The following is a 15,153-nucleotide window of genomic DNA, read 5'->3' as shown; positions in this document are numbered from 1 at the left end:
TGATACATTAATTATTAACCATACTGAATATCATAGAAATATTATAGGAACACTACAGGCTGCAGTGTGTCCATATGATCCTGTCACTCTTCTACGACTACACGTGTTGTTATGTGTTACTTTGACTATGAAGGTGACCATATAGTAGCAAATTTAGAATTAATAGTTTATAGTTCAGAGAATATTATGGATCCAAGATGAAACTAACGAGGGTGGGACTGCATTACCCACAATGCATACCACTCCACTGCATACCGTTTGGTACTAATACCATACTGTATTGTGTAGTTTTGGGGAGTTTAAATAATGTTCCAGGACAACACAAGATTTTCTGCTTTTTACATTCTGCTTTTTCTCTCATTTTCCATGACTGGAAAACTGGTCAACTGTTTTCCAGATTTTCCAGGATGTGTGGGAACCCTGATAGACTGGAAAGAGAGAGGACCAGATAACTCTAGGTAACAATTTGCTTACCAGCACCTATAAAATTATGACATGTTATTTACATTTTCAAAAAAATGAAAGCGTAAACATCCACCGCAGCTCAACACCTAAGTGTGTTTGTGGAGGACCTTTTACATGTAAAACGGCAAAACAGTGAAAAAAGTCCAGGTGACAAAACATGTGATGTGAAATTTTATTTTTATATAAAATACATAAATAAAGCATCTGCAGGTGGCATCAGGAGCATGTGCACATATTCATATACACACACATACATACATATGTGTGTAGGACTCAGACACACTACCAGGCATACAATTCACCCCACAAAATAAAGTATGAAGAAACAAAATGATGGTAATTGTTGCAGCCGTTTGAGAACACACAGATATCTTGGACTAACGCCTGCACACTACACAGGTCATATGATCACAAGAAGCACTGCAGCAGTCACATCGACCCTGGAGGCACTGATCTACAACTGGTTAAACGTAACTCATCTGTTAACCATGCAAACACACTACTGATATCAGATCAGTGGAACCAGAGGTCACTATATGTATTACGTCTCTCATATGGTGCAAAAGATCTCCCATTAAAATTTGCTGATAAAGAATTTTGTTCCAAAACATGAAACATATTTGAAAAAGAAGGCGACACTTTAAAAATCAACATCTAATAACTAAAATGTCTCATTTTAAACAGCATGCGTTCACTCTTTCAAAGATGATCACACTACATTTTGGAAAGAAACTTCTAGAAAAGCAAAATAAACATTTTGACAAGTTGAATGCAGCCTGTAATGTAGAAGAACAGTCATATTTAGTTCCTGTATCTTCTGGGCTCTGCTGATTGCACATTTAAACATCCGTCCTTAAACTTTAACATAAAAGACTGTCTCACAAGCTCCCCACCCTGACCTCCGCTCAAGAGTTCTTTGGCCAAACACAACTAACCGTTAAAACTTTCACATGGCAAAGCAAATTACTATCCAAAACATCTTTATATGGCAATCATTATGTTCGATTGAAACAAAAAGGTTTCTCTTTGCATCTGATCAGCGGCCGAGTTAGAGGAGGTGAGAACAGCGACTGAACTGACAGTAAAGGGGCAGCCCCCGTTTCAATGTAGGCGCATGGGGCAAACACACAAACATACCACGTATAATCGACAGAAAAATATATGTATAAACCGACATTCCTCAGAAAAACAATTATAGTGCTGTTCAGTCCCTCAATGATGAAAAAAACGATACAAACTGTAAAATTAAACTTTTATCCGCCTCAAACTGCTTCAAATGAGCTGCGCAAAATGGCACCAAGCATGGAGGAGCGACTGCTAGTAATGAGCACTTAACCCTCCTCCGCTGAATATTATTGACCATGCAGCGCAAGCCACGTGAAAGCAGCAGAACAGATCGATATGTTGGGAGATTCACCTCCCTTTGGGTTTTGATAAAGCCTCTGTACACCTTAGACATATTTCATCGCAAAACATAATTCTCTTCTTTCATCCAGCTTGTAGAAAAAGGTGATAATTTACTAATGACAGGAAAACGGCCAACAGCTTCTTGACCGGAAGAGCGTTCACTGATTGTGCTAATCTTAAATCTGTCCAGGCGTTTTTCTGTTTTTGCAGGCAGACTGACAGTAACATGTTGGTCAAGAGGCTGTTGAGCAGCAGCGCCGAGCGGGATCGAGGGAAGGGATTGGAGCTCAGGTAAAGCCGAGTTAGGCAAAGACATCATCATCATCAGACTGGTAGAAACTTACATGGCAGCGAGTACATTTGATGTATCTGTGAGCGTTTCTGTGCGTTTGTCTACGCGGGGGGAGTTTTGAAAGGCCCCCAGGCGTGGAAGCAGCGTATGAAGCAGTGAGGCTCGTTTCCCTTGCGCACCAGTCGCAGCTTCCTGGGGTGTTCGGCGTCCTTAGAGCGCATGTGCTGGATGTAAACCTGGAGAGGGATTGGTAAGATGTGGAGGTAAGTATATAACACCAAAATGCAGGTACAATAACAGAAATGCAAACACAAACGTACACACAAACTGCAGTTTCTAACTAACCTGGCAGGCTTTGAGACTAAGTTTGATCTCCACCTGGCTGGTCTGAGTACCGACCCACATGTATACCTGAGGGTAAACAAGGACGAGACACACAAAAGTAATGAATAAAATGATGAAATCTGTCTGATTCCACTGTCTCTGTTCAAACAAATCTGTGATCGGTTGGTACCTCGTGGCCATTGTCCAGCAACATGATGTCATCATCAGCCAAGTCGTCCTGACAGAAGTCTGAGCACTTCTCTGACACGGAGAAATAACCCTTCTCATTGGAACACCTGAGGGAAAGAGAGGCAGGAGGAGGACGTGAATACGTGGACAGAGAGGAGAGTGACAGACGAGTCTGAGAAGATGAGTCACACTTCTCAATTGTTTTAACTACAATGACTAAAACAACCATTTGTAAAACAGATAACATTCACTCACCTAAAGAGCCGAGCGTGTTTCATATAATCTGCATCTTCATCGTACTGCTTCTGAGAACCAATCCCCACCCAGAAGAAGTTCTCTGGCTCCTCCCCCTCGTTAATCACCTAGGAGACAAAGTGATCAGTTTAACAAAATACATTTCATGCTTGTTTTTAGCTCTTGTCTTCTCACTTTCAGTGCAAATACTTTTAAATTATCCCTTAAATACTTTAATGGAATAGTTGAAGTAGTAGTAATAAACTTTTTTTAATAATTCAAGTTGCACTCAGAGAAATAAAAAGAAAGAAAAGTCAAAGTGAAAAGACTTAAGTTACTGTGAACACTGAATTAAGAATAAGTGCTGAGTGAAGATGAACATTCACTTGTACTTTAAGAAGTGAAAGCTAAAAATAGTGTGATCACATGATCTGAAACTGTCTGCTGAAGTGTAATCACCTGAAGCAAACGAACAATAGAATATAAAAATAGTCTTTTTTCAGCTGAAAAACAAGAAGAAATCAGTAAAAATGTCAGATGAAGAAGAGATGAAAGCTAAATTTTCAGGCCAGTTAACAAAGTTGAAATTTCTGTTCAGGTAGAGGCAACAGAGATAGTGTGCAGAGTTTTTGTGTCAATGGAAAAAAAAAATATACATGAATGTTAGAATAGTATATTCCTACAATATAGGTGCACATAGACATTTACCTGTTTACTGTACGTGTCATCAAACATGCAGTTCATGATGTCCTCGGCCAGTTTGGCTTCGTCGGGGTCAGCAGCTCTGCCCACCCAGGTGTACACGATGCCCTGGTTGTCTGTGCTCTCAAATGGTACCTGCAGAACACATACACAGTTACACAGACGCCAAAGAGAGGACTCTAAAAAAAGTAGAAGGAGACAAAGGAAAATCTCTGGTGGGACAAATTACTGTTATGTTGTTATTATAGTGTAAAACATAATAATCACAACCTTGAGGATGAAGCAAAACTCTGAGTTGAGATTGCTGGAGTCTGTTCCGATCTGGATAGTCCTAAGAGAGAGATGAAAGGTAAAACAAATATTTAAAAAAAAAACCTCTGGGGGAAAAACATTGGCTTCTCTAGAGGACAGAAAGCTGCACTGGTGTGCGTTATAATAGAAGTATGACTACCTGGTGCAAAGTGCGCTGCCATTGGTGCGTATGTGGTAGAGCGAGGGCTGAGCAGCATCAGTCTTCTGTTTCCTCTTCCCTTTGTGGATGATGAACTTCCTCTTGAAATGGGACAGGAACTTGAGGTTCTCCTGCTGCTGGGTCATACGCACCACCTTACAGCAAGAAAGGAAGAAAGAAAATGTTGAACCAAACACAAGCAGAAGTGGTCAGGCCTATACTGTGATGACAGCATGTATGTCGAGGGTAAAATAATGTGTACAGATACTCCCCATACCTTCAGTTTTCCAGGGAAAAGACTCTCAAACTTCTTCTGCAGGGAGAAGGTGAAGGTGAGCCAGCCCATGTTGGAGGCCTGCCTGCCCTGCCAGAAGTACACCACACACTGGAAGTCCTCCTCGGGCTGTTTGTCCTCCTCCTCATCTGCTGCTCCTCCTCCTTTACCTGCTCGGCCTTCGCCGCCTTCTCCCTCCTTCTTCTCCTTCTCCTCGTCTTCATACTCCACAGGCACCCAGTATCTACAAAGACAGAGTGAGATTAGAGGAGGACGGTGACTCTCTTTGACATAACGGCATCAATCAAGCAGAGCCACTTCTCTCCTGTAAGAGGTCTGGAAAACGTCCCTACCTGCAGAGGAAGACGTAGCAGTCCTGAGTGTGGAAGTGTCCAAACTCCTCCTCAGGCAGGCGGGCAAACTTCTTCCCCTCCAACACGAATCCTTCCATACCATCCAGATCCTCATTCCACTCCTCCATCAGTTGTTCAGCCTAGACAGAACAGATACATATGTAAGAGGTGGAGGCTAAAAAAAGATTGTGTTTTCAGTGAGTGTATAGAACAAGAATAACTGTGTGTGTTGTTACCTCAGTGAGGGCCATGGCGGGCTGCCTGGGAAGGAAGAGAGCCGTGAGGTCGGCTTTCATCTGGTCCTTCTGCTCTGCGTCTTTCTTCACCTGGGAGAGAAAACAGATGTTTGCGTTTGTGTGGCCTCCAGACAGGCTTTTTATCTGACATTTCTGGTCTGGAAAAAATGCAGCTGATAATCCTATCTTCAAACACATGAATACTTTGAGAACAATGCCCCATTTTGTGAACTTTTGGACTCGTTTCAGCTGTCTGGGACCATTTGACTGGTAGCCTGCTATCAGAGTGTCAACACTGAGATTTTTTCTGAAACAAAAACATACACACACAGGCGTATCACTGACCTTGCCCTGGAGGTTGTCCTTCTGTTGTACAGTCTCAGCTGCTCTGGTGTAGTCCACCTTCAACACATCGTCCCAGTTCTTAAACTTGGACTTAAACACCTGAGGAAGAGAGATCAAGATTATGTTATACTGTGCTGAACTGTGCGTTTAACCAATGTCTTTACCATTGCACTGGATTTTATATACACAATAAAATGTATTTCAGTGGGTGTAGAATAAACAATTTAAACGGCAACATTACACTGAGAACATTGTACGTTTTTTTGTCCTTCCTGCAGAATTGTCCACAAGTGTGTTTCTGTCTGTACATCCAGCCTATTTGCGAGGCTGCAAATGGCCAGTTAAGTGTATTTATATATCCCTGCAAGACAGATCGTTACAGGAATGCAAGTAAAGCAAGTCGACGTTATTGACTTGTAAAATTGATTTTGCTGTCCTAACTTTTTTCTGCCCACACAAGTGAAATGGGAGTGCCGTCCTTGTTTTTCTTTCTTTTCTTTCACTGCATTAAAGGGGAACTACAGTATGCTGTTTTGATTTTTAATATTAATGAGGTAATAATACAAACTCAGAAATATTTACGTTTTCCATAAGTGAATAAACAAGCTGTTCTCAGAGGAAAATAAGGTCCCCAGAACACTGTTTGAAGCTAGAAAGGTGGCAGGGTCCGCCAAATATAAACAAAGTACAACAGTATGAAATTGTGTCGTCCTTTCAGGTCAGTTTGTTTATTCAGTCATTAAAATGAGGAGAGTTTGTTCATTAATTAGTTCAGGCATTTAAAAAAAATTCTTGCTAAAAACTACAGACTGCACCTTTAATAAAATAATAACTTTGACCAACTAGTTAGGATAGCAACATTTAATCGAGTACTAATCACATCCCTAATTTGAAGCAATGGTATTTAAAATGGTACCTGGCACTCGGTTCCCTCCAGGTTGCGGGTGACGAGGGCGTGTTTGGGCCGGTGCAGCATGGAGCAGATCTCCTGACCCAGTTTTAAGGCGGCGGCTCGGACGAGACGTGGAGACTTCCTCCCGATCCAGATGAACACATCGGACCAGCAGTCCAGGATGTAAACGCACTTTGTGTCCAGCAGGGACTGCACCTGAGGAGAGGGATGGAAATACGGAGAAGTGAGGCAGGAAATGGGGCAGTGAGACAAACAGGGACGTAGGTTCAGCTGATAAACTTACCAGTCTCATCTCTGGCAGGGTGTCCAGTTTGACTTTGTGGTCTTTGTGCTCGACTGACAGCTTGTAGTTGATCTGTGGCAGCTCCAGGTAGCCCAGACCCAAACCCACCTACAGGACAATGAGAAGACATGAGTGAATTGTGATTTCCTGTTCGGCGCTGCTTCCTGTGATGATAACTTTTTACAGTGGCAATCATTGGAGCTGCTGAGACTGTCAGCTAATATTTAACCTGTTTGATCCAGTTACTTAATAGTCATCAAGTGCTCTTAGCCTATCCCACATACAGGACATGATTACAGGCCATTTAAAAAAAAAGCTCAACATAAAATCCTACACACCTCCTACAACATGCACCAATCTGCATTACACCTACACTACGGTATTCAGAAACATTCAGATCGTGCTGAGGTCAGTTACAGAGAGTAGGATGAGATAAAGACTATTAAATAGAATCACCTTGTAGAGTTTCGGTCTGACAGGAGAGAAGTCATCTGGTACGTGTTTCTTGATCTCCTCTGGCTGTCCCCCCAGCGACTCCCAGAAACCTGGAGGCTCCTGGTTCTGCATGAGGGTTGTGATCTCTGCCTTTCCTTTACGCTCATTCTTATTGATCTTTTCTGCAAACAACCTGAAAGATGGAAAACAACGTGCATCCAACACAGATTTATATCACTATATTTATCAGCCCGAATCAGCAACAAGCTTGTTTTCTACTAGTGGCAGGAAAGATTGTGTAAGCTCTCACCGAGCCTTTGTGGTGCTGCTCAGGGTGGCGTTGCCTCCCCTCCAGACAAAGATTTCCAGCCCTGTGTCCAACAGGAAGACGTAGCTACCAAAGAGAGAAAGACAGGATGTTATGGACCAAGTCTGACGCTAAATGAGACACAGTGTACATATCCAACAGCAGTAGGAAAAAATGAGCAATAAATCAACTGCAGGCCCAAAGTAAATGCAGTGATTATGACAAACAGAGAGAAGAGAGATGGAAAGCAGTAAAAAGCTGCGAGTCTGGTGGTGTGAGAGTTACCGAGGGTCGAGGGAGGAGGCCTTCACAGGTACAGACTCCAGTCTGATGTTTTTCTTGCCGTAAACTCTGTACAACCTGATGAACACACAAAAGGATTTCAGACCAACACATATGCAATAGATTATTACACAGACTTTAATTTACTTGCAAGAAGCTGACAAAATGTATTAGAAATCACATAAACTTCCCTTTTGAGCAGCTTTTCAAAACAAAATTGCTAACATGAAGAAATTACAATGATAAAAGCAAAAGATAAAAAATATAACATTAGAAATAAATTTCAAAGGGATAAAGAAAAATAATGGAAACGATGCAAGTGTTTTGTAAAAAGAGTTCCTTCCAGCCGACCTGAGAGAATAGTTGGTGTCCTCCACAGTGTAGAATCCGCTGGCTGTTCCTCCCTCAATGTAGGAGATCTCATTGTTAAACACCTGCACGCAAAACAAAAACTGTCATTTACAACAGCACGTAGAGATTGATACTCAAACATAGTATGTAAAATATGGAGATAATTTTTTGCGCTGCATCTAATAAAAGAATACGCATTTTGAACCACTGTGAAATTACCTAATGCCAACTAGTATCAGAAATTCTTGGGTTGTTTTGTTACTGCGAGTATATCACCCCGATACATTTGCTTGTATGTACAGCATGTTTCTACGTACGGCACTGAACTCCTCGCTCTCGTCTCCCATCTCTTCCCGTATCGTCCTGCACTCCGCTCCAAGGAAATTTCTGAGGTTGACGGCGTGGATGGCAGCACCAGCCTTCTTGTCCAGAGTGGCCTCCTGGCCGATCCAGTAGTAGATCTGCCAGGTCAGGGCACTGTTGTCGTCCAGGAAGGTCTGCAGTTGCACAAAGAGGAATGCGAGAATGATGAGAAGAGTACAGATTTCCACATACAGATTTTGCAGTCGTAGCCACAAATCTAATTTGTCTAATGACAGTCTACTGACATCGAACTTTGATGCGTTACCTTAAGGACGATGTAGCAATCAGCCTCATAGAACTTGCCGTGGAAAGTTTCGTCCACTTGGAGGGGAATAAAGTTTTCTATCTGATACACTGATATACCTGGAACCTGCAGGAAGGGGAAATACAAAAGATACATGTGTATAATTGAGCTTCCAAAAACTTTAAACTTTTACAACACATATGCACACACACACACACACACACACACACACACACACACACACACACACAGATAGATTACCTGCCCTATGTCCTCCATAAAGTACTCAGAGTAGTCCAGGTGAGGTTTCTCTAGACTCTTGTCCCAGCGCCGGATCTTTAAATCAGCGTATTTCAAATCTCCGTTCTCCTGCAGAATTAGCAGATTTCTTGGTCAACAGAAAACAAAACAGCCCTGTTGTGTGGCATTCTTCCTGTGGCCTGCGTAGCCATCATTACTTCTCGTATTTTTCCTCACCTCCATGTTCTTCTTCTCCTGTGCGACGTCACTCATGCCCTTCAGCACCTGCTTCGCCTGATCGTCCTGAGAACAGTCCTTTCTCCTTCTTAGCCTCATCTTCCTCGCCAGGGGATCTCGGGGGCTGGCTCCTGGACACATCAACACAGAGACAGTTTGACGCCTCGAGAAAGTACGCAAGTTGTATTGACAGCAGAACAACAAGGCACTAAAAAGGGTATCTTCCACTACAGTCATGTGCACACCTCCTCCAGCAGCAGCTACAGTGGCAGGTGAAGCCCCGGCCAGCCGGAGCTGGTTCTGTAGGGAGAAGTCGATGTTGTACCACTCTGCTCCTCTGTCCACTGGTTTAGGAGGCATCACCAGGTTGGGGTTCTCACGCACATCCAAAACCTATACAAATATACGTTCATGGGAAAAGGTTATTGGGTTCATAACAGCAATATTTAATTAAGTATATGCATTAGATGAAAGATTATTGTGTTACGGAACACTACCTTTAAATTGCCAAATTGTTTCGCATTATCGTAATACAATATTCCTACAGAGACTTACATGTAATTTAAATCTTTTTCTTGTTTTACTGTTTACTAACCATTTCGTATTTTCTTTTCTCTTTCTTTTTCATATTTTTATTGTAAGTCATATTTATTTTATCTAACCTCATCCCATTTCTTTCCTTTATCACACATTATATTTAGTGCAACATAATTTGTTTTAGTCAAAAGTTTTCTCTCAGTAATCACACCCTCATTAATCCACCATTTACCAAATATAAATGTTGTTTGAGTCCAGTATTATGGGTATACAAAAGTTATTATTTCAGTGATTGTTGTACCTCTAAATCAGTCAAGAAGTGGATGGCCTCAGGCAGCGTTACCAGGCGGTTTTTGTTCAGCACCAGCTTCTTCAACTTGCCACACCTAGACAACAACAACAACACAAAACCACATGTCCACATTGTATGGTTACAAAATACAGCCCAGCCTTGAAAAGAAACACATTAGATAACAGAATCAGGAAGTGAGATGTAAAAATTAAAAAATATTAGCGATGCACCGAGTATTAAGACTTTTAAGAAAGTCAATATTTTTGTTATGAACATACAATTGAATTTTCCACTAAAGGTTACAAAAATGTTTGTGTATATTGTCAATAATAGTTCCTTTAAGAAATCAAGAAAATCAGAATCAGCACGTAAGAAAAAAATAAATAAATAAAAAAAGTTCCATCTCAAAACAATTTCAGTCTAGCAAATCTGCCCAGAATGTCAATTGCATGATTTTGGCTGGTGGCTCATCCATCACAGCACCATCATCTGTGTGTTTACTCGTGTGTTACCTGCAGAGTCCCTCGGGGATGAGTTCCAGGTTGTTGTTAGCCGCCATGAACTCAGTGAGGCTGGACAGTTTGCCGACGCCTGGTGGAACCCCATCAAAGTCCAGTTTGTTAGAGTTTATGTACAGCTTCTTCAGTTTGGACAGCTTACAGATCGCAGACTGGAAGGAAAAATATGAGCAAACTTTAAACATCTTACAGATTCAGGAAAATGCATCAGTACAACTACTTGAAGAACAACACATAATTCTAGCATGACATTTTATCAGCTTCACATATTATCCAGGTTTCTGAGATGAAGATAGTTTTGGTCTCATTAGCCAATGTTTTGAGATATTCATCACTCAGATTTGTGACACAACTCAAATAGAATTTCATTTTCACATCGCAACAGCTCAAGATACAAAACTTTCTCAATGATGGTAGTGAAAAAGAGTTTTATTTGTGTCCTTACAGGCAGTGAGGTGAGCTGGTTGCGGCTCAGGTTCAGTGTCTCCAGCTGAGTCCACTGATCGATGCAGAGGGACAGCTCTGAGATCTGATTACTGCTCAGGTTGAGTCTCTTCAAACTGCCCAGTGAATAGAGGCACTCTGGTACCCGAGTCAGGTCGTTACATGACAGGTCAACATCTGGCGGAGACAGGAGGGACAGAGGTAACATGAGTTTGTAAAAAGTACGAGTCCCCAGACGGAGAGTTTGAGGATTTGAACAAAGTGACACATTTATGAAAAATGTATCACAGGTCTGAGTGCCAGAGGTAAACGTAAGAGGAAAATGTGTCGGGTCCCTGGATGAGTGGTGGGTGTGTGTCTTACCTGCTAAATGTGTCAGTCCCTCCAGGCTGGTCGGCATGTTGCTCTGGGTCCTCTGGGTGTTCCTCAGGTGGAGAGTCTGTAATGCAACCATAGCTGGCAGCTGGCTGCTCACACACAAAGACAACAACAGTTAGAGCAGCGTCACAGTAAATAAATGCAGTTTTCTGTTCTATATAAATGTACCACCTCGTTTAAGGCCTGACAAAACTGCATCTTCTTACCGCAGCTGGGCATGCATCAGCGGGTTGTTGTTCAGTATGAGCGTCTGCAGGTGAATCAGGCGTCTCATCTGCGGCGGCAGGCTGTCCAGCTTGTTGTCGCTCAGGTCCAGGTACAGCAGGTCAGTCAGGTTGATGAACAGCTGGTTGGGGATGGAGTCGATGCTGTTGTGGCTCAGATTCAGCACCAGCATGTTCCTGCTGTTCTCCAGGTCCCTGGGGATCTCTGACAGCTGATTGTAGCTCAGGTCCTAAAAGGAGATGAAGGGGGAAGTGTTCGGAAAAATAGGATTACCTTTTTGTCGTAAATACTGTACATTGCAGCCAACTGTGTTTTTGGGACAATTAAGTTTCCTAAGGTGATAGGGGCTGGGATCTCTTCTGATTCAATTCCAGCTCAAACAGCTACAATGCGACTATAAAAAAGATTTTCAATGCATCCTGAAGCAACAACATTTTTGATTTCTACATATATTTTACTTTTAACACTATCCAATTGGTTCAGCTGTGGAAGAAAGACTCCATGAGTGCGATAAGCAGAGGAGAGACTGCTTGAGATTATTAGGTACCAGCACAGAGAGGTCATCTAGCTGAAAGATGTCATCTGGGACTCCAGAGTTCTTCAGGTTGTTGGCTCTGGCTACGACCGCCTGCACACATTGAAACAAATTCAGGACACCATTAATACCACACACTGGTTTCAATAGAAATTAAACAGAAAACTCATGAGAATTAGTCAAAGCATTCCACTGAAATCAACAGTACTAACAAACGATTTAGCATTGCTGTTGCTCATATGTGGTCTGCATGTGCTTTATGTGCATTTTCTCATGCATGTGTGGGTGTCACTTACCCGTAGGTTTGGTAAACTGGACAGCTCTCCATGTAAGGTGGTCAGGCTGTTGTGACTCACTGAAAGATGCTCCTAAAGAAGGAAAAACAAGGGGTTTTGTTAACAGATACACAGCAAAAAAAGAAAACATAATAATCTTAAATCCCATAAATGTGCCCTACAAGGTCACTGCCATGCAGTGTACTGCTTGCACTAATACCCAGTTGTGTCTAAATAGAATAATCTAACTACAAACAGGATCAAATCAAAGCAGGTTTCAGTTTAACGCTCCCCAGACGCTGTGGCTCCTTGCCATGATAGCAGACTAATCTTATTTACCTACACCTGGTAAGATCAAGCATGTTGGCACAGATCATCTTTTTGCCGTGACCTGCTCACTACAGCTTTGGATGTTAGGTATAGATAATCCAATCACAGCTATTGAGGATAGTAGTAGGGCTGTGTGTGTTAATCAGGGGAGGTTTCACTAGTAAAGTGCACCAATCAGTTGATGTGATGATCTCTGTTTCCCACACATCAAGTTGAACCAAATGGTATGCGCTGAATCATCGGAGATTAGCACAAATGCAATAATAGGTAGTAGACAAAAGTGTGATGAAATTACCTACCACTATTACTGCTACTGACAATAAAGATAATAATACCACTACTATGATGGTAGACTTAAGGACAACATGATAATAACATTCAAGAAGAGTAACAGCAAAATTTATGTCAGACTAAATTCCTTCATATTTAGAGGTGTGAGGACAAGCTAATAATTGCCCTGAATGTCTCACCAGCTTCTGCAGAGAGGCCAGCTCCTCTGGGAGGTAACACAGTCCTGTCCTGTTCAGTTTCAGCCATCGCAGACTGCTCATACACTTGACATGCTCTGGGAAGTACCCACCCTGGAAAGACAATGGGTGGTTAGAGGTGGGAGAAAAGGAAGAAGAAGAGAGAGAATGACTTCTGGCATCAGTAATACTGATACTGACTTTATCATCTATACTCTGAATTATTTATTTCTTTTCATTATAGCACCATTGAATTTCAATGGAGCCTGTGGAGGGTATAAATAAAACTCAGCTCGCATTGTCTGTAAAACATAAAAAATTGGGGTGTCACGATTTCAAAGATCCTTTATTTATTTGTTTGGGGAGATGGTTTATTCTTGACAGATTTGAGAAACCAAACTTTGTAACTAACTTCATTTCCCTCTCTCTCTTTTTATAGTTGAATCAATGAAGGGTGGTATTTTTCTGTTGAATTCTGGAATCTTTATTTTAGGTAAATATTATTTGAACTTGCTTAACCCTAACCTGCAAAAGCCACCGAGATAAAGTCAAGCTGTTATTGTACAACACCCCTATCTATAATTATCTGATGATCTCATCTACTCCATGTTTGATAGTCTAACAACAGCATAGCCATAAGTGGTGAAATAAGGTTTAAATTAAAATAAATAAATCTAATTGAATTGTGCCTTTAATCAAAAGTCAAATCGAACATGGGTTTGGAGAATCATGACACTACTATAAAAAATCATTTGAGCAGAAATGTTGGTATACAATCTTAGATGTAGGTCTATAATAAATAGAGATCTGTTTAACTGCAACTGGCAGAAGTCAGTAAATACAAGACCAGCAAATACACTACAACAGTTCTGTCCTTGCAGGCAGTGAGGTGAGCTGTTTTGTCTCTGAACATTGTAAATGTGGAAGAACAGTAATACATACAAAATTAAAAGTTGTCAACACTGGTGTGGTTGGTTTCAATGTTATAGTGTGTGGGTGTAACAGCATAAATCAGACCACTTCTGTCATGTACAAATCAGCTACTTGAGAGAATGCAGCAGTAATCTGGCCAGCTGTGAAGTTCAGTCTATGTTATCTTACACAGTCAGGATAAGAAGCCTGAATAGTTGAGCTCACAGCCAATATGATCTAGGGCACAATTGGCCAGAGGAAATGATGTCATCCCACATTAGCCGAAATTAGATTTGAATCACCAGCCATTCACCAACTAACATAAACAAGTTATTCCCAGGCAGCTTATTTGAACTACTTTCATACTCACATTCCAATCAGCGATAAGCACACAAATAGTGTGTCAGTTCAAATACTTGTCAGATTTTCCCAGCTGTCACGACTACCAGCCGGGCTGCTTCTCTAGCCTCTCAAAATAAGCTCGCAAAGTGTGTCAAACCCTACAAGTAAGACGACACTGGGTGGCTTAAACCATTTAGCAAACTCTGACTAAAACATTACCTGAGGCTGTTGCTTTTGGTCGGAGCATTATCTAACTTAAACGCTGATAACGCTGACATGTTCTGACACAGAGCTTGTGTCTCTGACCCAGACAGCCAGAGTCAACTTAGCCGACAGAGAAGCTAAATTAGCCAGCTAACGTGACGTTTGAAAGCTGGCTGCGTTATCCCAAACAACCCAGAATAACGTAACCGCTAACAAACAAAAGAAGTACCCTTCAGTCCCCTAAACAGATATATATTAACTGCCTGCCACGACGCTTGTGGCCGACCCGAGACTGTTACTTTGTCCATGTCAAACATCTGACAACTGGCTAACGCCCAATGCTAGCAACGTTGAGCTATGCTAGTGTTTTAGCGAGCTCAGCCTTTAGCCGTTTGTTGCTCTGAGGATCTAACTTGGATTAGCTTTAGCTAGCTAACGAGCTAACGTGTTAGTTGCTCAACAGCGACGGGTATAATATCAAAGAATATAGCTTTAAATCCTTACTTTGAAGTCGTTCCCACTCAGGTCTACCCCCCTTATGAAGGGAAGGACTCCGGTGGCAGCCATTTCTGGTTGATGTCAGCTGCTCAGCCCTCAACTGTCTATTTTGGTCCAGCAGCAGGAGGGTTGTGGCTGGTACGCGACTGCTCTTCTTCTTCTTTTTTTAATGGAGGTTTGTTACCGGCGTTTTAAGTGCATTAGCGCCCCCCTCTGCTTCGGAAGGTGAACTAGCGATTATAATTATCGGTCAGCGCCCTCCAGTGGTC

At 41.9% G+C, this 15,153-nt stretch overlaps 1 protein-coding gene across 1 annotated transcript; it reads right to left on the bottom strand.

Moving 5' to 3' along the window:
- Positions 1–623: 623 nt before the first annotated feature.
- Positions 624–15,016, bottom strand: flii (FLII actin remodeling protein). Its single transcript, XM_073493986.1, has 31 exons — positions 14,891–15,016; positions 12,932–13,042; positions 12,153–12,224; positions 11,869–11,949; positions 11,303–11,550; positions 11,082–11,185; positions 10,720–10,895; positions 10,269–10,426; positions 9,766–9,850; positions 9,173–9,320; positions 8,928–9,058; positions 8,712–8,819; positions 8,472–8,576; positions 8,161–8,340; positions 7,844–7,926; positions 7,496–7,570; positions 7,214–7,297; positions 6,925–7,096; positions 6,469–6,576; positions 6,189–6,380; positions 5,273–5,371; positions 4,928–5,017; positions 4,692–4,831; positions 4,342–4,582; positions 4,065–4,219; positions 3,884–3,944; positions 3,620–3,748; positions 2,933–3,039; positions 2,679–2,784; positions 2,510–2,575; positions 624–2,400 (listed from the first exon to the last, which is right to left on the bottom strand). The coding sequence occupies exons 1-31, from the start codon at positions 14,951–14,953 to the stop codon at positions 2,266–2,268; spliced, it is 3,813 nt and encodes a 1,270-aa protein (XP_073350087.1). The 5' UTR covers positions 14,954–15,016; the 3' UTR covers positions 624–2,265.
- Positions 15,017–15,153: the final 137 nt, after the last annotated feature.

The sequence above is a fragment of the Pagrus major genome, chromosome 23 (assembly GCF_040436345.1).
Source record: "Pagrus major chromosome 23, Pma_NU_1.0".
Lineage (NCBI taxonomy): Eukaryota > Metazoa > Chordata > Actinopteri > Spariformes > Sparidae > Pagrus > Pagrus major.
The sequence above is the reverse complement of the archived record's forward strand: the minus strand, read 5'-3'. Positions and strand labels throughout refer to the sequence as shown.

Excerpts from the sequence above, each read along its gene's own strand:
- flii (XM_073493986.1), bottom strand. The coding sequence starts at position 14,953 with ATGGCTGCCACCGGAGTCCTTCCCTTCATAAGGGGGGTAGACCTGAGT. Across the intron at positions 9,059-9,172 it reads TGTAGCTGCTGCTGGAGGAG|GAGCCAGCCCCCGAGATCCC; the intron begins GTGTGCACATGA and ends TGATGTGTCCAG. Across the intron at positions 7,097-7,213 it reads AGCAGCACCACAAAGGCTCG|GTTGTTTGCAGAAAAGATCA; the intron begins GTGAGAGCTTAC and ends TCCATCTTTCAG.